This window comes from Fringilla coelebs, assembly GCF_963513975.1.
Source record: "Fringilla coelebs genome assembly, chromosome: 9".
Classification (NCBI taxonomy): Eukaryota; Metazoa; Chordata; class Aves; order Passeriformes; family Fringillidae; genus Fringilla; species Fringilla coelebs.
This window is the reverse complement of record NC_140067.1, coordinates 13,364,472-13,389,980: the sequence shown is the minus strand read 5'-3', so window position 1 is coordinate 13,389,980 and position 25,509 is coordinate 13,364,472. Positions and strand designations below refer to the sequence as shown.

General features: G+C 40.3%; 1 protein-coding gene across 17 annotated transcripts in view; it reads right to left on the bottom strand.

Annotated features, from left to right (window-relative positions):
- ADGRL2 (adhesion G protein-coupled receptor L2) overlaps positions 1–25,509 on the bottom strand; it is a 384,884-nt gene that overhangs the window by 71,493 nt on the left and 287,882 nt on the right. For 16 of the 17 annotated variants that reach the window (XM_084211669.1, XM_084211670.1, XM_084211665.1 and 13 more), the window contains one exon: positions 101–314. In XM_084211669.1, the coding sequence (XP_084067795.1) occupies positions 101–314 (214 nt within the window). Of the gene's footprint in view, positions 1–100; positions 315–25,509 lie in introns of those variants that run through there. The other variant, XM_084211662.1, reaches the window with a different exon arrangement.

The window sequence follows — 25,509 nt, the reverse complement described above, 5'->3', positions numbered from 1 at the left end:
AACTCAACATTTCTTATAGCATATCCCTCTCCCTGCATTAATGCAGACATTTTTCCTCGTTAGTTAGTCCTCATATGTGTATATATATGTATATTTTTACCTTTGTGTCATAATTTTGTAGGCGTCTGGAAGGAAGCATTCTGTGTTCTCCATCTGGAAAGGGTCAGCGTCACAGATCTTGTCGTCTGTCCGTCCGTAGTTGGCGCTCTCGATCATGATGACATCGCTGCCTGGACACCGCAGGTCGATGGAGTAGCCTTCGCAGGAGAGCTCCCTCCTCACCAAACCAAAGGGTAGCGCTGCTCGGCTGAAACCTGGGGAAAACAAGGACAAAATGGGGCTGAGCCTAAAGGACACGCTGAATTGAACTGTTCTTTTTCTGCCACAGAAGCACCAGCTCTCGTTGCTGAAGGAAGTGCACCTTTACGGTCTGACCTGGTACCATGGAAAGTGAGGCGCCTTTCATGGAACTGTCACATCCCTACACCATGACTGCCGTGTCCCTAATCTGGGAAAGGAGGCAATTCCTTTTCACTGCCTCTGAGCCTGGGCAGGGCAGGCAGTGGTGCCTGTCTGCATGGCTACACTGCACGTTCCAGTTTCCACCTCTCCAGTCCTTGGGCACAGTCAGACAGGCTGCGTCTGGAAGCAGGAAGCAGCAGAGCAGGCAGGATTTGCAGGAGTGATTTTAGAAAAGAAAACAATACAACCACAAAAAAGCCCAAAGCTCTAGCTCCGACTTCCAACTTCATTAGTCTTTTTTACTTTGTGTCTCCCTTTCTCCAGGAAGAGCTGGTTACTTTTGCTTAGCTATTTTGTGACCTCAGCATGGACACGATCCAAATATACGTGCTGACACTTCACCTAGTTAACTCCAGCGCTCCTTACTGTGTCTTTTACATAAATTTAACTAAATACAGATAGGATTTTGAAACAAATACAGAAATTACCTGTACCAAAAATTGCAGATATGTACTGCATTAGACCTCCCAATCTCCCACAAAAATAATAAATTTCATTTTTAACATGTTTTTTTCTGCTTAATAGAATTCCTAAAAGTAAGTAACTTCTCCAATGAAGCAGTATAAAATACTTTAGAAACAGAACAAGGTTCAGCTATTCATCCAAATGCTTAATCTTTTAGAAATATTTTTTAATACAAAAGAATATATTACATCAGAATAAAACTATCTGCATACTACAGTTTCTTGTACACAGTTACTGATGGATTATTATTAAATGGTATTTCTCTATCTTACAAAATTGTGTGACATGGAAGACAAGCTGGGCGATCTGGTGGTGTTAAAAACTTATTCCTTTAAAATAGTAAATCCTGAATTTTCAGGAGAACTTCCTCTTTTTTAAAAATGCCTTCATAATAGAGTAACACAAGGCCATTAATATTTCTGTGCAGGCTGTTGGAGGCCAGTTGTGACAGCAAAGAGAAATAGCTGCTAAGTATGGAAAGTTGGAGCTCTGTGGCTTTTTGAAAGTGAAGAAAATAAACTTTTCTTAAAAAGTATGATGCACTGGAAGAAGCAAGTACCTAAAAAAATCAAGAACAACTTGAGATAACCCCTTGATAGTAAATTTTCCCATGAACCAGAGGCTATCACTTTTTCTATTGAATTCTATGTATTAAAACTCCTACTATAAGCAGATGATTATCTGTTAAGACAGCAAAAGTTTTTTATAATGATCATGCAAGTATGAGGTTGTGGCTCCCTGGCATGAACTTGCCCAGCCACAAGGAGAACAGTTGGCCAGAGCCCAGTGACCAGGTCTGTCTTTATATTTTGTGGAACCATATCCTACAGGAAACCAGTACTTGGCCAGTATGCTTCAGTAGTTGTTAATAAGGGAAGGAGTCAGTGCTGTGGAAAGCATCAAGTTCCAGCTCAGATTCACTCCTGGCCCCCAGTGTGGCTGTACATCCCGTGAGCAGTACCAAACACCGTGATCACGGGCATGCTGAGGGGTCATGGGCTGAGAGGTGAAAAGAGCCAAACCATGAATCCATCACACTGATACCCTGCATGCTCCTCCCATGCAGCAAATTAATACAACGAAGACAGAAGTCACTCACAGCTCAGGGAGGGTGTGAAACAGGCACAGGGAGGGGTATGTGCAGAGTCCCCACCACAGGTCAATGCAGCAACTCCTTTCATTAATAACCATCAAAACAGCCATATATATAATGCTATATAACAGCTGAATATAATGCTGCTGGTCACTGCCATTCCTGCATCCTACCACTCCTGTCAAATCGAATGCCATCCCCAGGAAGCTCATCCCTCTTGCTGGCAGTAATGGTGCCCGTATCTCCTGCACTCAGCTGGGATTCCATGGCCTGCAGCACCACCATGGCCTGGCTGGGGAAGTCCACCCCTCTCAAACTCTTTGACTTTCCATCAGTAAGACAGGAACAGCACCTACAGCTGTCCAAAGAGATGTCTGCACCAGGGCAGGAGGGAAGGGGCAAGGGGTACAGCTGCTGAGGTGTCAGTGGTTCATTGCAGCAGCAGCTCAGGACAGCTGTGGGGCCAGGGCTAACAAAGCCACACACAGCTCCCTGGGACCAGCACTGAGCCCTGCTGTGGGTCCTGCAGCACAAGCTCCACTTCTGCTAGGAAATACTCTAAATTCAAACACAAGACTTCTGCAGTTTTGCTACAGAGAAATCAGCAGCCTGCAAATCTTCATCATCTATGGCGACTGCTATAATGACTATGAATGTGTTTTATCCTGCAGTTTTTCCCCCTGCAGGCATCCACAAGAAGTTCTGCATCAGGACAAACATTAAAAATCTTAGAGCAAGGTTAGATCACTTTGCAGGCAACAGAGGACACACCTGAGATTGCAATGTAGGGGCTACACTGCAAAAGCAGCAAGCAATAAAGCAAAACAATGCAGCATGTGTTAGGTGGGAATGCTGCTCTAAGAAATCTCTGTGGTGCAGAAAGAATTTTAACTAAATAAAATAAATAAATTCAAAGTCCACTAGCAGAGCTGCTATGATCTTTATGCTGAAGCTTTATTTGTAATTTTTTCCTATCACCAAAGAAAAAATAAGTATATCAACAAGCAAAGTGTAATTCAATCCATCTTGCAATCCTGACAATCGAAGAAAGAACTTGTGGGAGGCCCTGTAAGCGAAAAATCAATATTGCAGCTTTGTGCCGTGCAAATGTGAATACTGCCAAATAGCAGTGCTTAGGGTAAAATGAACTGTTTTGCTCCATTTTCTCCTCTCTGAACAAATGATTTTGAAACGACAGCTTTTTTTTTGGAGCTATAAAACGTCAAGCAATAACTCCCTGTGCTTTAGGCAAGTGATTGGAATAAATACCTCTTGGCAACAGGTGCAATGACTTAGGACTGAAATTCATTTACATTCAGGAGATAATTCCCGATAAACAGATGCACTGCCACGGGATGGAAGTGTGAACAACCGGCAGCTGAATGCTTCAGTATCATTCCAGAGTTTTTTAGACCTAAGTATGTGGCTCTGTCAATAATTACTGCTGTCACCAGTAACTTCCTATCTCCAAAGCAATTCTGCAGGAGTATTCCCAACACTGTATTTTCTTAACCAAGCTGCATCAAACCTGCTGCTTGCCTTACCGAACCTCGAACAAACCTACTTTGTTTGGCTGTCCTCCGGCAGCTGAAATCAACATTCCTCCTCTTCCTGCTAATTGCTTCGAGGCAAACTGTGCCCTGGATGACACTGCTCCTGCTGTCTGCCGCCCAAAATGCTCCCCCATTGCAAAGGCCTTTTGGTGCCTGGGCTGGGACTTCCAGCACAACCTAAACATTAGCTCAAATAAGCGTCTATTACCTAATGCAACATATGCTGTCTCTGATTCACTCATGCTTGTGTATATTAATCAGTGTTGTACGCCAGTTTTTAATTTATTTTTTCTTTTTAACGGAAGAAGATTAACACCTAATGAGAAAAAAAACATTGCTTCTGTCCTGCTGACCATTTTGATTACAGAAAAGCTTCCTGGCAAACATATGTTTCCTGCACATTTTATCTGCTCACAAATTAGGTGAGTGCAGGCTCTTTATTGAAAGGAGCAAATAAACTGCTTTTGTGAAATAGCATTTCTAAGAAAAAAAGGGAGAGGGGATGTTTAGTGGCAATATGCATTCTTTAATTCTTTATTGATCAATCCGTATAAGAAAGACAAACTGAAAAGAAAAATCACAATCAAAATCTCTCCTCTGGTATTTCAGCCTATGAAATGAAAAGTACAAGTCCTGTACAAGAACTGTAATTCAGAATCGTGTTTTGGAAATGTGGTAAATTCGAATCTGGCTAAAAAAAATTAATTCAAGTTTGCAAAGCCTTATTTACCATTCCACTGTCCTGGTTCCTTCAGAAAAACGATTTCTCTTTACAAAGATAACCTAAATTTGTCAAAGTGCAAAGAAAAGTTAATAATCCACAGCATCCTGCCCACTAGCATAGCATCTTTTTGAGCTGTCACTAATAAGAGAGTGTGCTAAGTTTGGTAGATAAAAGCAAAAAGGCACCACCACATTTGAATGTTCATCGAATACAGGGGGAAAACAGGGGAATGTAAACAGGCTAACATCAGTACTCAACACAGGAATCAAGGAACCTTTGATTAAAACTTAAAGCACAGAGAAAGTCAACATGGAAGTTTAAAATTATTTCAAAGAATGAAGATACTGGAAGAACTGAGAATCCAAAACAAATCTCTGCTGAAGGAGCTATATATGTTTCTGTGAGCAAGGAAATATTGCTTCTTGTGTTATTTGGCTGTGACAGAAAGGTCTTTTGAAAAGAGCACATCTTTTCAAACAGAATGTTTACAGTTGTCTCTTTCACAATCTCTTTTATTTTACCATATCATGCAACATGATGATTTAAGTTCTACACGAGATGAAGTGATGTGCGCTGGGCAGCATTTCAATAATATATGTTTAACAAATGCAAAGCCCAATGAAAACTGTGCTGAGGCTCCCTCTCCACTGAAGTGCATACATGCACACACGGGAGGGTGCACGAAGACAGCTGAACACACTGTGCCATCTGAAAATCATGCAAATGCTCAACATGGGCGTCTCAAAGCCTTTGTAATTCCTCAGACAAGTCTCAGCATCCTGCAGTTTCTAAAGAATCCCATGAACTCTGTCAAGGGAGACTTTTCTCCCTGTCTCTCAGCACTGTGTATATTTCACACAGACAAGCATGTTATTTTGTTAAACAGCTTTTAAATTATCCAACCCTGGTCAAAAGAACGCTACCAACTACTACAAAAGACAGAGGCAATTTAAATGACAACTGTGCTTTCTCATTCTATCTTTGAAGGAAAAAGTCATTCTGGCAAGCATGTCTATGAAAAGATTACATTGGCACAGTAAGAGCTTCTGACAGTGCACAGAGGTCTGGAGTTCACAGCACTCAGCCCCTCTTTCAGGGAAACCCAGCAGCCATGCACAGCCAGCCTGTGCTGCAGCCCAGCACACAAAACCCCACTGTTCAGTCGGGGTCAAATTAGGCAGGAAGTGATCATTTCAAAAATACCCTCCTACAGCTGGATTCTCTGCCATTTTATGTATGTACTCCTTCTTGTCAATTCAGACGCTGAATGGAGCGGACATGGGGAGAAAAGGGATTTTTTAGTAAAGGAAAACTATTTTCTACTAGCAGACACCTCCCTCATTTTTTTAAACTCATTCATAAAAATGGGATCATCTCAAAGCAAAGTACATGAAAATATCTCATTATTTGAACTTTAACAAAGCAGTCCTAAGGAACAGACCTGACCATTTAAATTACACTGAGGCCAGGCAACTTCTTCACTGAATAAATGAGCTGTGAGGGGAGATTCCTAACACTGGTTTCTAGAATTCTGCTTCTCAGACATTTCATACTTCAATTGCATAACTAAAGTCTGGAAGCCTGTCTCTTACAAAATGGATATATGAATTCCTATCAACAAAAGTTTTTAGAAATATTAAGTAACTAATGAAGGCTTTTTATAGAATTTTTCTACATTTTATTTGAACATAATTTAGCCTTTTCAAAAATCAAAATTTTAGAAATCTTTGACAAGTTTGAATGTTTTTCAAGATTCAGTGTGAGCAGCAAAATTAAAACAGCATGCAATTTTCTGTAATTATATGCTTAATATTCAGTATACATAAACATAAAGTACGTATGTCTGCCTAATGAGATTCAGGAGAGAAGCCAGAGTTACACCCTCTGACTCACACCAGGATGGGTCCTGCCTTCCAGGTTCACTGAAACTTATTACAATTTTCCTTCCATGTTTTCAGTCTCCATGCAATTCTCAAATATAACCCTGTGAGGCTCTCTTCAGCAAAAAAAAAAGAGTCAGGGCTTACCTACTTTCTGCACCTTGTTAAATGATTCAGCAAAACCTAAAGTGAGCAGCAGCATCTCAGCCTTTTAATCTAACAGCGTCGATCCTTCCTGTGTACTGCTGGCAAGGATCTCATTTAAATTCTCCCAAACAGCTCTCACCCCTCATTCAGAAGGGCAAGAATGTGTCTCTCTGAGCCAGCAGAATTAAAGAGCTTTTTTTGATTGTGTTTTTGTTAGGCTTTGGGTGTGTGCGAGGGGAGTGTGCGCACTTTAATAGCGGGGGAGAGCAGAGGGCAGGGATGAGTGCTACACTGACAGACCTGGGGACCACAGTCCTTCAGTCACCTGGAACAAGAACAGGCAGACTGCAGCCATGCACACATCCCCACCTTAGCCCAGTATGTCTCGACCCTACTCTGAAGGAATCGCCACTACGGGAAAAGAGATAGTTTGGTCTCCATGCCCATTTAATCCTTCACCTGCCTGCTGAGGCTGCCATTAGAGTGCTAATTAATGCTAAACTGTGAAAATGGGCTTCTGCACTTTGAATCCAGCCACACTGAAACTGGAGAGAAACCACTAATTCCTTTAATGAAAGTCACCAAACCAGAGCCTGGTTCCTGGCAGCGTTTTAGCAATGCCTACATATGGCAGATGGAAACCATGTGATCTAAACATGAAAGTCTAAATATCTAATGTAAAAATACATGTTCTTCAGTTCTCACTTAACACCACATTGTATTCTCATATGCATGCACCTTTCCCACCCCCTTCAGTGAAGCTGCATGCATGAGAGCAAAACTTTGCCCTCTTGATCTAAAATTATCCCAGTTTAAAACAGTATTCATCTGCCAATGATATTTCTTTTCTTTTGCCAGCCAGATGTCTGTTCTCAGGCTGCAAGAATCTCCTTCCTTTTTTCCTTCACATCATACACACTTGATCCTCTGCCAGCTCACAAAAAGCACTCTACCCTTTTCTTTCTTGCCATTAAATACATTGCATCTTCAAAATTTCTCTAGGCAAGTAAGTCCCATGGTCTTTGTAAACCCACCCTCCTGAAGGTTATCTCCAGTTTACCTACTGTGAACTCTCTGAGCACACCACCTGTCAGGAAGGAGAAGCTTCTGAATCAGAAACAACCTCTTAAAAAGGGAGCTAAGACACACAAAGGCTGATGTGTCAGAAATGTTGTGTCAACAGGATTTCCCGTTGAATTATTTCCTCTGCACAGGATACTGGTAGCAGAATAAAAATAAATATGCTTTTATTTTCTATAAAAGTGTTATCTTGACGACAATTTATATTTCCAGTTATTGCAATAATTTTTTGATTGGAAACCATGAGTTAAGGAGGGCCAAAGGAAGAGGAAGAAAGGGGAATTTCCACCATCAGTATTCAGAGTGGCCAGCTGACAAAAGAACTATTTTCTTCCCATCGTTAAGACACTCAAAGACTTGTCATCCCAGAGGCTGATGGAAGCCATGCAGGGATGTATCATTTCCTTGGGAATATGTGCATTGGTGAAAGCCAAATCATCCCAGCAGGTGACATGCTGGGTGCTAATAATAACCCTTAGTGTTCTGTGTACATCGCCTTCTTAGCAGGCTATACCTATGTAAGAAAGTAAAACATTTAATCTCACTAAGATACCTGATAATTCTGGCTCATTTTAAATAAGATTTAATTCTACAATTGCCAAAGTTGAAAATACCAAATACAGCCCCAGTGCTAAAAAAATAATAAATTTCATTATTGTACAATTGCTACCACATGGCAATTTTTGAGATCACAACTGCACACTTAAAAATTGGGCATTTTCTTGTTTACAAATAGAATTATACATATATATTAGAAATGGAATCAAGAAACAATATAGGAGTTCATATACTCTCCTTTGTTTCAGTAAAATGATGGGGTGGAGTCAACTGTCACAATATAATTCATAGTAGAAAAGTTATGTGGTTAATTTTAATGATGGCAAGCTGCTTAAAGAGTGCATGAGCATGCAAATAGCACAGCAACCCCCTTCTTGTAAGTATAGCTTGAGAAACATTTCAGAGAACTCAGGGGTAGAAAGTAGAACCCTTGGAAACAGAAAGGCAGGGATCCTGCAGATGAAATCAAAATATACAGTCATACCTTTTGAAAACAAGAAGAGCCATGTGATGAATGCGCTTTAAGGTAAATGTGCCATCACTTTAAAGGTTCCCCACAAGTAGATACGAGACAAGAGCAGCATGCAATCTTGGAAAATACCTGTCAGAGTGAAAGGCTTTCTTCCTGACCTCACCTTCTATGAAATATTTCTGGATTTTTAAAATACTACTATAGAGAGGAGAGGGATGTACCACACAGTCTTTACAATGTACTTAAGGTTGTGGCACATTCTGTGAATCACGCAAAAATTCTACATACATACCTAAGGAAATCCTCTGAATAATAAATTGCAAGAAGAAACGAAAACTATTTCATTTTTTGTAAACAACGAGGCAATTAAAGAACTCCTAAGGAATATATGCAGCTCTGACATGCTCCCTGAGCAGCAGGGAGTAAGAATAGCAACTCAGGTACCATTTCCAGAGTAAATACCTTTTCCACCCATCAAACTGCTGTTAATCACCTGTAAAGGAACTGCTTATCCACATGCCTCATTGCAAACATGAAAGACAAGGGAGATAAGGGGACAGGATAATTTAATTCCACCTGGATTCAAAGTCAGGGCTTCTGAGTTTGAATTCTGGTTTTCAGTCCTGGAATTTGTGTCTTCCTCACCAACCCTCACAATGTGTATGGCAAGAATGCTCTCAGCTTTTAGAGAACCAGCTAACGAAGGTTCAAATTAGCAAAAATCAGGATCCCTGAAATCTCTGAGTACTAGGAGAGTAACTATGCAATTTTCCATAATCATGCATAAGAGTTCCATATTTAATACTATTTATATTAAAGAGTAACAAGAGGGATGAACGGGCACTGTAGCACAACACAAAAAGGAAAACTTTGCATTTACTAATTCCTTCAATTTAGAAGCACACATCTAATAGCTGAAAGACTATTTCCAAAGCTCTGCATTGATCTTAATGCAACCCATGATGAAGGCAAGGGCTAGGAAAGCCCTGCACCACACCCAGGAAAGAAATAACTCTTAGGTACTCAAATATAAACTCAAAGCCAGCAAGATAGAAGTGATGCACCATGACTACAGATGTGAAAGGTAATTTTCTCAGTAATTAATCTGCATGGTGCTTCACCGTCCCAGGTCAGAGTTTTCTTTTTAAAAAAATCTTTCCCCACATATTTAAAGTGAGTATCTCAGGAGACAGCTGGGAAGTATAGAAGATCTTGCTCCACTTTTTTCCACACCACCTAAACCGACGCCTTGCTGCCCAAAGCATGGTGCTCTCCTAATGCATGACTGAGGTGTACAAACAGGCAGTCCTGGCAGGCAGAGGGGAGGGATGGATCCCGGCAGGCAGAGGGGAGGGATGGATCCTGGCAGGCAGAGGGGAGGGATGGATCCTGGCAGGCAGAGGGGAGGGATGGATCCTGGCAGGCAGAGGGGAGGGATGGATCCTGGCAGGCAGAGGGGAGGGATGCTCCAGAGCTCCCTGCAGGGCCGGGGCAGCGCCCAGGTGCCCCAGAGGTGCTCGCACCCAGGGCGCTCCGCTCTGCCCTGCCCTCTCCGCGCTGCCTCTGCTGCCTTCTGCAGCGGTGAGTGCTCTTAATCAAGGTAATTTCCATATCGAGCTCAGAGCGTGATCAAAGTGGCCATTATGGCAGCGTAATTGAGGAGGGAATTGTTAATCTGCTGGGGACGCCAAGGAGGGAAGGAGAAGGTTAGGGGTGTCCGAAGGCGGCAGGAATGAGCAGGTGTTAGGGTAACTATTTAAATTAGGCATCCTGACACAATCATTTATAACAGGGCTTTATCCTATCTATTCTACTCAGTAAGCAAAGTCACTTTTGGTCCAAACAGTGACTTTAGTAAGTCTGCAGTACTGCAAAGTGAGCTGCATTTAATTAAACTATCCTCTGCAACTTAAACAATGCCACAGTACTACTGCAGTGCCTTTTCTATTTCTGCCACTGCTGAATTTGACCTCCAAATCCTTACTGGGATTCAGCAATGTGTGGCCCACTTTAAATACACAATAAAGGCAATGTTTGAGCTCCAAAACCAAAAGGAACCCTATTTCCCACAATGGCTTTCACATACACATGCCTCTAGAATACTACGAGGGCACTTCATGAATCAAATGCAAAATACAGAAATAGTATTATCTCCCACTGAATTGCTGTCATCTCTGAAGGATGTGTTGAGCTCCAACATTATACAACTCTTCATAGTAGCAATTTTGTAATATTTTATCTACTTGAAAATAATAGGGAATTTTAGGTAAGCAGAATCTTAATTACCTCAATTAAGTTCTCATCCTGCATCACTAATATCATTGGGAGCTTTGTCATTAACCTCAGTGAGTGCAGGACAGATTCTTTAGAATTTAACCTGGATACTCAATATTCTTGTTCTAATGAAAAATGCATTAATGAGCTTCATTAGACTGCTCAATTTTAAAGAAGCATCTTCCCTCAGCAGCCAGCCTCCCTCAACAGCCTAATGGGGCACTGGTGCATGAGTGAGCCAGAACTTGACACAAAGAGTGTTTAGGTCACTGTGAGTCTTTTTATTGACTCACTGAGCTTCATGTCCAGCCCACCATGGGAAGAGCAACACCTATTGACTCACTTCAGGAACTCCCCGAGGTGGAGATGCTAAAACGTGTATACACTTTTGAAATTAAAACTGGAGTGGTACAGCTGGAAGACTGTATGCAGTGAAATAAACACAATTAAACCAAGAAGTCCTCCCTATAATTAAAAAATGACACAAGTTTTCTACATAGTCTGCACAGAGGATCCTCAATGCATTTCAAACACTGCCTTTTTTCCAGTCATCTACTGGGACACATTATGGGAAAACCAGTGATCTTCTGTGACCTTCATTTTATTTTATTAAATGCAGCAGACTCCTCATGCTGAATACGAAATAAAAAATATGCAACCCAGGAAAGTACTTTGAGAAAAAATGCCCTTTGGAAGACCCAATTTCAATCTTGATGTATAATGATACAAATTTGCCAGTGACATTTGAATAGAAATCTCTATTATTTATATTATTGTGTTCAGACTTCTATTCAGAGTTACTAAATTTAGAATGGGCACTGAAGATCACTATTCAGTCAATGCTTTATAAACATGGGAAATACATATTTGAAATACATCCCAAGTTAGAACAGACTAGCTGTACTGCCCAACTTTAGCCACAATTTAGGAGATATTTTCCTGTTCAAATAGCTATCCAACTGTTAGTAGAAAAAGCTCCTAAGTATCAAAATACACTCTTTGTTTACACAACAGTGGCTGATGTATTGCTAATAAAGCCTTCAAGGAGAAAATAATGTGAATTGCCCGAGCAAGGGAAACTGACACTCGCAGATATTTTATCTTTCCCATTGCTCTAAGGACAATTGAAAAGTGGCACTTGTTGCAGTCCCTTGAAGAACTGGGTCAGGGGAGAAGGTTAGGAGGTCTCGTATTCCTACTAGTAAGTGCAGATTAACAAGTCACCACCCAACATAACATCCACTGAATTTCACTTATCTGCTGTATGAGCAACCTGCCCAATGTTCCAAATGCTAAACACAGAGCCAAATTTGTAGCTGGTTTAGAGCCACATCAAGGTGGGATAGGTGTAGCTGGTCGTAGCAATAATGTGGGGGTATTCAAATTTGGAAGGGAGGGGACTTATGGAAATCCTTCTCCCTAATTAAATCAGAGAATGAGAGTTTGAAGTGGTAAATAATAAATCACAAAGAATCCTCAATCTGGTTGTCAAGGAAACCAGTATGCCTCTGCCATAATTGCTGTGAGCCCAATCTTGCCCTTTTTGACATCGAGCCTTATCATGCATTCTGGTCAGAGACTGAGCAAGTGGCTTTTCTATTCCTCGCAGGCAGAGCTCGGGCTCGCCGGAGCGGGGCCGCACACGGCGGCTCTCGGCGCCATCCGCGCCCTGCCGCAGACGGGGATGGGGATGGACCAGTGAGCTCCAGCACAGCCCCATCAACTCCTCCCTGAGACAGCCTGTCCCAGCCAGCCAGACACTGCTGGGCAATGCCACAGCGGCTGTGTTTACTAGGAAGGCATTCCTAATTTACTGGTGCTAACATCTTCAGCCTGGTTATCACAGCCTGTCACGAGTCCCAGGTATTTCCAGCTCCCCTGCCCTCTTACTCCCTTAAGCACTTCTGGAAGCAGGAATCAGCCATTTGTTTCACTCATGGACATGTAAGATGCTTATGAAAGAGATGAAGAGGGAAAGGGAAGTACAAGACAAATACGCTTTCAAAAGCAGAACAAAACAGATTAAAAATTGACTCCATGCCAAGTCATTCAGATAGCTCAATGCATCATTGTCTTTTTCCTCAGCGATGATAATTACCTTCTATAAACATATCCAAACTTGTTTTTTCCTTCTGTTTCTGGTGTAATCACACATGGCAACTGGACAAGCACCAAACTTTGAGCATAAGCAATTCTCAGTGCTTCAACATCAGGAAGGCCAAAAAAGGAGGATAACTATATTAGTGTCTCTATCTCATCCTTCAAGAAATCCTGAAGCAGATTTTAGAGGAAGTATCTTCAAAGTAAGGAAACAGGAGGAACAACAGGCAAGTACATTTTGTTCCCAGCTGACTTTAAGGAAAAGAAAATCTAGAGACACAGGGAAGAATTGTGAGAATGATGAAAAAAAACCCATAAAAACTCCCTTTAAGAACTACAGAGAAAAAAAGACTACCAGAAGAATTTCCTGTAGATTCTTCTTTGAATCTTCTGCAACTAGTTGCAGACTGGTTCCTTGCTGTTTTACCAATGGACAAATCTTCTTTTCATTCCTAATCTGTTCCAAGCAATAGCCACTAAAATAATTTCCTTTCTAAGTTTATATATTTTTATAATGTTAGCAAAACATGTTAAAAGTAGTAAGACTGATCCACCCTTGTGATTTTAATCCTTTGCTGTACACCATTCTAATGGTCTTCATTTCTTTCAGTATATAAAGAATGTAAAAGATTCAGCTCAGGATCCAAGTTTCAATGGGGATACTCACTGCATAATTCCAAAACTTCATCTTGATACCACATTCGGGTAAAGGTAATTCACTACTTTATTTTTATCAATTTTTACTGAAAGGGGTATGCCAACAGCATTTTCCTCTCTCTGTTTAGCTACTACTCAAGAGATGGCTATTTAGTTTTATTGACTCTAGCAACTGGCATCTTTTTTTTGTTAAGTTGGTAGATAAACCAAACATCTCAGCAAAACATATGGTGTGACACAATTTTTCTGCTGTAATATTCAACTATTCAAACATTAACTAAGGACATTGGTAAAATCCTTTGTTCAACAGATCTGTAGACATGCAGTGCATAAAAAGCAACAAATGTTTGTTTTACAGCAGGCTTAATCGAAGCAAACTAAACTCTCCTCCAAGCCCAATCCAAATCCCTTCCATATTCTTCTTCCAAGGAAATATAATGCTGGTGTTTGGTAGCTAAGAGAGACTTTGACCTTTGTTCCAAAACAATTCATAGTTGCAGAGTATCATGAGATAATTCAGGCTGAAGTGGATTCCTGCCTCTTATATATGCTCAAAATAGTCTTTAATTCAAATGCTTTTTACAGCTATAAAACTTAAATCACATATAGGAAGAATTATTCCTACATAATTTAAGAACTGAAGCCCCTCTAGTTGTCATCCCAGTTAAAAAGGTACAATTATGGATTAGTTACAACCAATTACAGTAATGCACATTACTCTCTGTATGACTGTATATGCCTCTAAAAGTTGATTGCCTTACCAGGAAAAAAAAGATAATAAAAGTTTCCATCAGAAAAGATAACACAGAAGTAAATGATTGAGCCATTTGAGTATAAATACATTCATTTGCAAAATACACATGTACATCCATCAGAAGAAAAACAGGCCTGTAGCTGATTTACAGATAATTTACTATGGCACACTCTTACTACTGTTTCATTCTTATTTGAAAAATTAGTCTGGATTCCTGAGCACAATGACAGGAACCAGTTTATTTTTATGTCTCTTGCTAAATTTCAGTGATCTTGAACCTTTAGGGCTAAACATCTCTGTGACAATCTGTTTTTATCATCCAAGAGTTTCACATACTTCAAGATTCAAAGAATGGTATCACTGGTTTTCCCAGTGACACATCATGCTGGAAAAGGAGTTCAATATTACCCAGGACCTGCTCCATCATAATCTACTGTGAAAAAAATACCTCTGTTTCTTCTGTTGGTAGGAAGCCATAATAAGCTGATATTTCTCCTCTGAACAATCTTCCAGGTGGCCAATTTGATTTGTCAATTCTTTAGAATTTTTATGTCCTCTGAGCAGTATTCTATCCACTATCTTTTGTCTTCACCTTTTTGCCTAGACTCCTGCAATTTTGAACAAAAGCTTTCAAACCTCTTATCCTCTATAACACTAAATTCTGGACTTCAATAAGCTTTGCTATTATGTGGGGAGTTTTTGCAGAGCATTATTGGCTCTTCTTCTGAATCCAGCCTGCTACTCACACCGTATGAACTGGAACTGAGGCGGTTTGTCCTGCAGCTGTGGGAACCAAGGGCATCCCACCTCTGTCTGTGCCAGCCTGCACCAGGCAGCCGTGGGATGCTGCTCCTGTGCTTCTGCAAACTTCAGCTCACTGCCTGGCCTTCAAACCACTCAAGAGCTGTGCTGCTGGGCTGCAGGGCTGAGCACTGCCTGCTGGGCGCTGCCTGCTTTCGGAGGTTGGGCGTGGTACCACTAAGCTGTAGATAAGCAGTTTCTGAACAATCCTGAACTCAAATGCAATCTTTGTATGTCCCTGTATAGCTGAAACATCCACAGTTGTCTCCTGCTGTAGTTATGGAAAATGGTTATTAACTGTAATTGGCCTAAGCTACTTTTAGAGAAATTCTATCTCCAGGCGTCATCACCTACCTAAACACCCTCTTTTTGCCATTACCACAGACATTCCTCTATGAAGAAATACAGGCAATGCATCCTGCATTTCCTCACAGAATACCAACTGTATTAGCAAAAAGGACTGGAACCAAACAGGAATAAAAAATTAAAGGCACTCTGAAACAAACTAGTTGTGATGCTTGTTTATAGGCCTCTTTCTGGGAGAGTAAGATGAGACTGAAACTCCAAAACAGCTAACCACAGTACTACCCTTTGTGAAAGTTACGGAACATTAACTCGAGGAAAAGGCTCTGCATGCAGGACGATGTTCCACCGACTCTTTTCTTTCTTTCATTCCCTGGTCCTGGTCCTTCTCCTCCCAGGTACCTGACAGGATTAGATACAGTTCACAATCTCCAGTTGAAAACAAAAATTGTCTTGGTGTCAGATTTAATATAAAACTATCCGAGCTGCACAGGAGTGATAATGTTAAAGGCTACTATGGCTAACGTTTTTGAAAGACAAAGCATTTCTCATTGTCATGACAATCCTACAGACTTATAAATCAGAAACCCTTCAATGTTTTAAGTTCTGTTTTAGGCACTTCCCGTTAGCCTTTGGACACCAAGGCTGTAACAGCCACAGGTGATGGCATATCAGAAGTCAAAACAAGGGTTATCTCACCTCAGTAGCTAGTGAGAAGCTTTGCCAGGCTTTCCCATCGTCTTTCTTCCCCTGCATAGCAATAAAGCAGCCAGTGGAGCAGACAAAGGAGCTAAATTTGTTCAAGCCTTGCTCAGTAGGGCTGCTGGAACTAGGACACTGAAGAACATCAGAGTGGAGGCAGTTTTACCGCGAAAAAACAAATTTGGCATTAATATGAAACACCTGACAGTTTGGAGTCTAAAACTTGATCCGTTCTGAAAGTTTGAGCTTTATGAAAAGTAACCACTAAGACACCTGCAGAATAATTCAATGAACGGGAATCTTGGCTTCCTTTTCTTTGTCTGAAAATACCACATTTTTTCTTAGGCTTGCCAACAGTTTGAACAAGTAGCCTTAGAAAGGTGTGATTTAGTAAACAAACATACAAGAAATTAACTTGTGAATTATAAGTACTTGAAACAGAGTCTGCTGTGCCCACAATTCATAATAACATGGTAAGCTCTCACAGAATGCCTCTTCAAAGAAAGAAATATATTCCTTGTGTGTTCAAGTATAGAGCCATAAACCATATGAGACCCTATTTATTTCAAATTTCCCATGATGCCATTTACTCCAGCTTTTAACCTTTTATGTGACATTGAGCTATTTTACAATCATAAAATAGTAGGAAAAAACGACCTGTTAATTTGAAAGGGACACATTACAACATCTCTCCCCGGCGCTATAATATTTTAATTTCTTTTTTCCAAGGGAAACCAGTTGGAAAGTGACCATCTGCTAGTCTCTTAGCACTATTCAAGCAAAGCAATGCACAAAATGTCCTCCTTTCCCAGAAAGAGTAGGACCATTAACTGAAAGGAATTTAGGATATTGTCATGTGAGTTTAACAGACTGATTAACAACAAAATTTAATCTTCATTTCTTAAATTATTGTTAAATATACTGACTATAAGATGATGATATAAAACTGCTGCACATCGTATGACATCTAGAGCAGCAGAAGAAATCTGAACTTTTCCAAGAAATAAATCAATATTACCAAATTTCCTACGCAAATTGTGTTCTTCTATTTTGAGTGTTAAACTAAATGCAAGCACGCTTTACAAGTACAGTTCTATTTCTCACTTCAAAATACACAACGTGCTTTGGACACTGGGTAAGTTTTCAGTATCACTTAAGGTTTTGAATATTTCAAAACAGTTGATAACGGCAGTGAAAGAGGAAACTCGACAAGCTCTCCATGCTGATAAATATAGAGCTTTTTGGATGAGTAGAGCTCAATGGAGCCCTAATCTTGGCTGGCACCTGTACATGATACTGTAACACATACAGATAGAACTGCAAGTTTGTGAGAATAAATTAAACTAAATTCACATTCATGTTAGCACTTTAAAAGATGTTGTCAGTACAACTTTGTATGCATGCAAGGCACTGCACTTTTGAAAGTTTTACCCTTAATGTTTAGAATTCAAGCACACTGTCTCGAAGGGTTAGAAGATACACTGGCTGCATCTTAGTTGGCCTTTATCCACTTTATTCACATCTGTACCTCCTCAACATGCCTAACTAAACTGCAAATTAGGCTGAAAATAAAGTAACTACGCTTCAAATTGTTAAATTCTAAATGAGTTTATCGTATCTGAATTGTGAAATATAGCAGATGTCAAATGCCCTTACCAAAATGTACTCCACAGTTGCCTTAAATCTGCACTATATTTTACTTTAAAAGCATTTTTCCTCTTGTTCCTCCTCCTAGTCTCTCTCTCCCTATGAAAAAAACAATCAAGCAATTCAGGAATTTATACCAGTAGCAAAATACTTGCTAAATATAAAAGACAGTTTCTCGCTGTTTTATGGAATAAATAGATCTTTTTGATCAGCAATTAATGACATAGTGGTCATATCCATTTGCCCAATAAATGTGCAAGTCTTACTGCTTTCCTTATTTTTATTTATAAATTTCATAACGGCAGTAAGGCACTTTAAACTGTATTTCTCAGGGAATACTGCACTTTGGGGACTGTTAAAAGTCACTTTGCCTTCAGCCTTTATCACCCTACGTGAGGTACAATAAACACTGAGAAATGTGCTGCCTATTGTGTGCCTTGTTATAAAGTTTAGGTCCAGCAATTCTCCTGTCCTTTCAGTTTGAGTTTCCTTGCTTCCCAAGCCTTTCTCAGACATGTTCCTAGCCAGTCTAACTGATTCATCCTAATTTTAGATGACAGACTGAGTTGAGCAGTACAGGCTCAAGTTATGCAACAGCCTCATTCACATGGATAAAACCTCACCTGCTGTTTGTTCCATTCAGTTCTGGCTAGGGAGTACTGCTCACTCATATGTTGGACTCTGGACCTAAAATATTTTTCCCTAAAATATTCCACTATTCCATAAGAAATTTCCTGTGCTCTTTTTCAGTGTCCAGTTTCCAGTAGCCACACATTACAAGGCTTCAATTAAGTAAAAGAGACCTTGCTCACGATGTTTCTCAGGATCCAGAGCACACTTTTAATAGAAATTCAAGGGAGGTTGTACATCATTTATGTAATTTCTTTACCATGAGGTGAGACCATCTAGTGGTATTTTGCAAGGTACAGAGAAAAGTTCTAATCAAACAGTAAACTACAAAAGCTATTCAGGAGACAGTGGTCCTCTAAACTTGCTAGGATGCCTTGCAGATGTTCAAAAGAAACATTATCTCCAGTTGCCTTGGTTCTTGGATTGGCTGAATCAGACAAGAGAAGGCCAAGACTACAAACTTGCTGTGAAGGTACAATTGTTAATTCTCTGCGTGCCTCTAATACTCATACAAAAACCCAAGCACGCACATAAATATGCATTTATTTGCTGTTATGTTAATTTTGTTTAAAAACATCAATAGTTGATAAGCTGAATAATGTGTGCAATTTTGAAAGGCTTTGCAAACATAGATGTCTGACTTGACCTTATGACTATTTTCTCCTTCAGGCAAACCAATATTATAACCAGAACAACACGAGAGGATGAACATTGTTGGGGAGTTGCTCACTGTGCCTGTCATACCCCGTTAATGCAACTTTGATTTGCCTTTGTTCTGACAGTAGCAAACAGCTGCTTGTAAATGAGCCACAGTCCCTGGGCTGCCTCCCATTATTCCACACTTTTGTTTGACAAGGTCACTTGCTGTGGGGATTTTGGGGAGAAAGAGTGTGCAGCCTATGGAATTAGAGTTAAACCACAGGCAACCCAGCTTGAATGCTCTTATTATATTTTTTTTTCATAGCAGCAGCAAAGCAAAAATAACAAAGAGAAAATCTTTTACTCTGTGAGCAAGTCAAACTTTTCTTTTTCCCAGTGTTCATTTCATAATCCTAAAACTATCTTACAAAAAGCAAGTCATGTTTCCATAAATCCCCTTTCATTCAAATCTTAACAGGATTTATATGAAAGATGTATTTAATTACAAAACAGGATTAACAAAAACAGATTAATATTGTTTTGTTCATCCACTGCTACAATTCATCAGGAGACAATACTGAGCTGCAGCTAACAGCAACTCCGACAAACACTGCAAAAACATGAAGAAACAATCTGATTAATGCTGGTTTTCACAGGAAATTGATTTATTTTTGATAGGAACCAAGGCACATTAGTCTTCCAGAAAGAAAAGCATCTCATAAGCAAATTATTGCTATGATAGCTGTCCATATAAGGGCAAGCAGACATTTCTCTGGCTGGGGTTTTATGACGCAGAATTAAACTGTAAGATCAGTTTACAAAGATATTAGGACAGTATCTGGTGCAATCAAATCATCCCTGAACCTTCATTTTCCAATTTGACCTGTGATCTTAAAGGCAGTGAAAGCTGTCATTTAGGGTAGCCTGTTCCTTTGTGACAACTGTTGCTTTTGAAGCCACGCATAAACAAGGAATAGGTAGCAAATATTCAAAGGGATGCTTGATGCCATGGGAGGAGACAGCCAGTAGCAGTCTGCAACCACAGATGAATCACTGCAGTGTGCTTTCAAAACTTACAAGGGAAGAGAAAAGAGCCACTGACTTTAAAAAACGCCTTTCAGGCTCTTCAAGAAGGGTCAGGAAAAACAATGAATGGAAATCAGTCCAAAAACCTCCCCCAGCAGCCAGCTAAGCTATTCTGAAGGGACAGCCCCGATTGTTCAGATTTTTATCTCATCAACCCAAAAAGTGACTGAGCTCTTCCTGCCCTGAATCGTTTGCTTCCTAGTTCTTTGTTTGGCCACTGGAAGAAATGTCTTCATCACAAAGGCCTCTGCATCCGCATTAGAAGAAAAGCACACAGACATTTCTGGAATCTTTGACTTAAAAGTTAAATCTCCTGGTGTTCTCATCAAAAAAGCACAGATGACTGTTAGACAAGTTTACACATCTTCCCTGGACTCACTGAAAATGCTGACTGAGCTTGGAAGATTAGATTTATGACAATAGGATTGGGATAGGCACCCTTCTACTCTCTTCTCTCTTCCAGCTAATTCAGCTTGAATCTCACCCTCCACCACAAATCTGTCAATGTGCAGGTAAGAGAAGTCTTCCCAAGTTTCAGCTGGAAGCAGTTTCCCTTGTCAAATGCAAGTTACAAAATACATAATTAGTGACATACCTTAAACATTCTAACTGAATTACACTTGAATTATCCAGTGCTAACAAGCAGTCATCAACAACAACAAAGTCTAATGATAATTCATGGTGACAACACTCACTTTCCAATAAAGCACCCTGAAAACACTCCAGTAGCTGACTGCCAGAGTGCAGGATGGGAGGTTGTTAGCCTCATTTGTATTCAAAGGCAGGCAAATCACTAAAAGTCATTTACATCCTTCCCTCTTTCTTAGTTCATGTCAACAGCAGGTGGTCTATCGATACTACCTTTGAAATAAGTAGGTGGCTTAAATTGCCTTCAAATTTCAGTAAAAACCCTGAATTATAGAATAGACCTTGAGTCTTAACTTTCGTGTTTTCTTTGTGTGGGCTGTAATAGAGCATGAATAAGTGCAGCATGCACTTTGTTCATATTTAATCTACATTAAAAACTAAGTTTTGCACAAAAAATCTAGGCACCTTAATCTTGAGCCTTAGCAGACAGTCACAGACACAACCATTTATGAGCTCAGCAAAGTGAGTTACAGAAATCTATTTGTAAGGGTTTGAGTAAAATCCACAACAGATTACAAAAGTACAAAAGATTTCTATAGATGATTTTTTTTTTGTTAAAGCACACATTTTTAGGATAAACAGATGAAGACTGACTCTTGAATCCTTCCATGCATGTGTTTAAGTTTCCCTGCTGTTAGCCCACTGGGAACTACTCCTCTGAATAGATTACGTTCACTACACACTCCTAGGGACATATGTCTTCTATTTTTCTTTGTGGCATTGTGACTATTTCTAACAGTCAGTATAAAAACACAAATGTCTGTTGTCAATCAAGACCAGTTTCTGATGAAGTGAGAAGAAACACTGCCTGAGACAAGAATCAAGGCCATCTTCATGGCCAAAAGAGTACACAGCCAGCAGTAAGCAACATCACAAATGTGTTAAACAAATCCAGAATAGATTAAAGTAACTAAAACTAGCATTTGGTTGCTTTTCTTCTGTGATGTTTGCTTTCACATTTTGACAACTCCCTCAGAATTTGTGTGAAATTCAGTGTCCGCCAGAATTACTACTTTGATGTCTGCTTTCAAACTTCCATAAAGAACAGCGACTTTTGAAACATAGAGGTCAGTAAGGACTCTGCAGACTGTGCAGATTATGCTAAATTAACTCCCATATATTGGTCAGCAGGTGGAGAAAGCATAATACCCTGTCGCAGTATCCCTGAAAACCAAAGCTGGGGTCAGTCCCCACAAACCCATTGCAAATTCAGAGGCTTTGTTTACTACCCTGTCTGGCTTCAGCTGAGCATTAGCAAACTATGACGTGCAGGATTCACATTTAAAGGTCTGAGTAAGATTTTGTTGCTAATAAATACACATATTTGTTTATACGATTGGGATTTTTCTGTGTGAAAAATGGTAAGGATGCTGAAGGTGTCCCCTGAGCTACTAAGCATAAGGGAGCCTGTACTTCACAATGAGTTAAAGATTGTTTAAAGACCAGGACAGTCATTAAGCTGTATTTACTGTCTAGACAGGAATAGCTCCACCTAACCATTCCCAAAGGTTGTTAGCATTTCTAAAAATTAAGCAGCAGCAGGAAAAGGTTAAGATCAACTTACTAATTAAGTTACACTCACAGAAATCTGGAGAGGGGAAGGGAATGTAAATATGAATAGCATCCCCCAGTCTGAGTTCAAATCCTTAAATACAGGTCTTGCTTTGCTAAGGAAAACATTAGGACTGAGCATCAGTGTGCAGCTGATGCCCAGACATGGGGCTGCACAAAAATGCCATTAGCCTCAGACAGATAAACTCCAAGGGGTTTCTTTTATCTAAGTTACTGGTAGACACAAGCAGTGTTTTTCTTTCCTTACTGTAAATCTGCAGTCTACTGGTGGAGTACATTCACTGGTCTTTCCTAGCTTTTGGTGTTAAAAGATGAATTCAAGATAACCGAACAAGGAGGAATGTTCCAAGCCTGGTTATGATGTTAATTGTATGGTAAAAGCAGATATTTAGGTCACTTCCACGGTGCTTAGCAAATTCCCAAGGGCACTTGACAGGAAAACAGAACTCCTTCAAGGAGCTACACAGGCAGCAGCCAAGATAAAAGAGATCCCTTCTGGTGACAAGTATTACTCAGAAATTCCTGAGCAAGCGGTGAGACTGGATGGTCTGAGAGATGCCTCAGACTCCCAGGAGGGACAGAAGCTCTGCTGCTCTACAGGTTCTTGGAGGTGGAAACCCTGAGTAAAGCTCAGAGAGGTCTCTGGTTTCCCTGCCCCACAGCTCTCCCTACATAGGACAGGCAGCATCGCTGGGCTTGTTTACATGCTGCACACGAGAAGAGTCTGTTGATGCAACAATAATAATTTAAATCCTAATCCAAGGAATTACTGCATAAGCAAGGAGCAGGAGACAAGCAGAGCCATCCATATCTCTGGAAACAGAAATGATGAATGTAAATCAAATTGTTCAGAATCACTTAAATTGCCATTTAAATCAAAGTCCAATTATTTAAATTGTCAGAAAGGAACCTAAATTTAGATAGCCAATTTATCCTTATTTGCTTTTATCTTTTATCTGTATTTTTATTATAAAATAAAGGATAACTCAGTGATTGTTAACAAAACACATTGACAAACGTAGCTTTTAAAATGAATTTGCATATCTCTTTCTCAATTTGTAGATCTACCTTATCGCTATTTCAGTGGAGATTTTTACATTTTTCCTCTTTTGTAATATTGAAAAGAGTAAATAAGTACTATTCTTTTAATTAAATGAGCATCAAATTTATTCTGTTTATTTATTTATGTCGGACCTTTTCTGGGGGAAAAAAAACCAGACTGGAATTCTACTAAACACACAATTCTTCAAATCTTGGGCATTATCGCCACATAAATTAAGTTATCCAACTTGTTCGCATTACAAATGGACATATTTAAAAAGCGTTTTTTCTGGAATGAAAAACTGAATTGTTTGGGTTTGATGACCAGGTCACACAAAATTTTAAAACCAGGATAGGCCCATCCTCTCACTTCATAAAAACTAGTAACAAATCAGAAGGAAAAAAAAAATTCCACCTTAACTGTTCCTAGATAACTTTGACTTTCCACGATATTTGTCACAGAATTAAAATGAACGGAATAAATAGAAACGAACAAAGAAATCCCTATTTCTATTTCCACACCTGCAGAGGACAGCACTGTGCCTAAAGCTAATTTAGCACCTCCCATTCTTTTGTTCCAGACCAAGCCAATGCTCTCACCGTTCCTCTCAGAGAAAGCAAACCGGTAGGGCTTGAATATTGCTTATGAAACGCAACCCGAGAAGTGCCCGCAAGGCAAGCCCAGCACCTGCAGGCGCCCGGGGCTGTGCCCGCCCATGGCTCCCCCTGCCCATGCACGGGCAGATGAATGAAAACAGCTCTCCTGACATCACTAATGACCTTTTCTGTGTTTTTCCTTCCTCCTGCTTCTCTGTGAGAAGAAGTTGATAATGAACTCCGTGTATGGCATTGGCACTCTTACTGGGGAGAAATAATAAACTGCAATTCCACCTCTTCCCTGCCCATCTCTTTGGGCTGGTGGAATAATGGTCATGCCTACATTTTCTTCTCCACTTCCTCAGAAAAAAGGTTAATAAGCCATTCAGCATTTGCTTTTCATGGAAAAGAGCATGTCTGGATTAATTAGCATTTTCCAGGTAGCACAGTAATAGCATTTTGAGTGCTCAATAGCAGGTTGCTCCAGAAACCTATTACAAAATTGTAACCCAAAAGCAGTTGAGGATTCATTCATTTTAGGACAGAAGAAATAATTCTGCAAGTTACAATGGCAGCAGTAACTTGGCCTAGAACTGACAGAGCCAGACTATTGCATCGGATCAGAAGCACGACCAGAGCTGAGTGACCCAGTTAGAAGCATTTGCTCTCCTCTGAGATCACTGACAGCAAGCCTTTGTGCTTTCAGACAATTTATACTTGATCGAGGTTGGAGGATGCATATCTAACATCAGCACTGGGCTATTGTAGAACTGCATCTTGCAGGGTTTCCTGTACCTTCCCCAAGCAAACAGGATGGGCATGTGGACCCCTTCAGCCTGGAGCTTTGGGTGGTCTGAGAAGAGAAAAATATTTGCCTCCTATCAAGCACAGAAGACACTCTCCAAATTTCCAGCTCCTGTGCAAATGCACCTGCATGGGAGTATTTTTGTGTAAGAGGTGGGAGATGGCACCAGCAGCCAAAGAGGACCCACTCCTGGCAGGCTGACCTCTGAAAGATGCTACATGTAGGAACCAGTGTTCACCTCCAGATCTCAGGTGGAAGAAGAGGCCTGCAAGCAGTCCTCAGAGCTACTGATAACAGTCCCAGAAAAACTCATTCTCTGTGGGCTAGCAGCTCACAGCTCCAGGTCAGACCACTTCACATCCTGCCTGGGGGTTGCACAAGGGTACAGGGACACATAGCTCATGTTAAGCAAGACCAAGGCTGAATGTCGTATCTCCAAACCTCCCAGGCCAACACTGCAAATGTCTAAAGATTACTGCTTCCAGAACTAGCTGTTACTTACTGACAAAAACTGATACTGAAAAGAAAAAATGCAAAGATCAGCTACATACATACATATGCTGAAGAAAAGAGGCCAAAACTAAAACCAACCTGAATAGAGTATCTCAATCGATCTGTACAGTCCCATTTGCATTATTATATCTCCAGAAAGGCATCACACAGTTTCAGAGCAAGACATCTGCCAAACTAATGAGAGCCCAAGAGCCAAAACAAAAGTACAAATAAGTACTAAAAAATAAAAAATCCCCAAACTGTTAG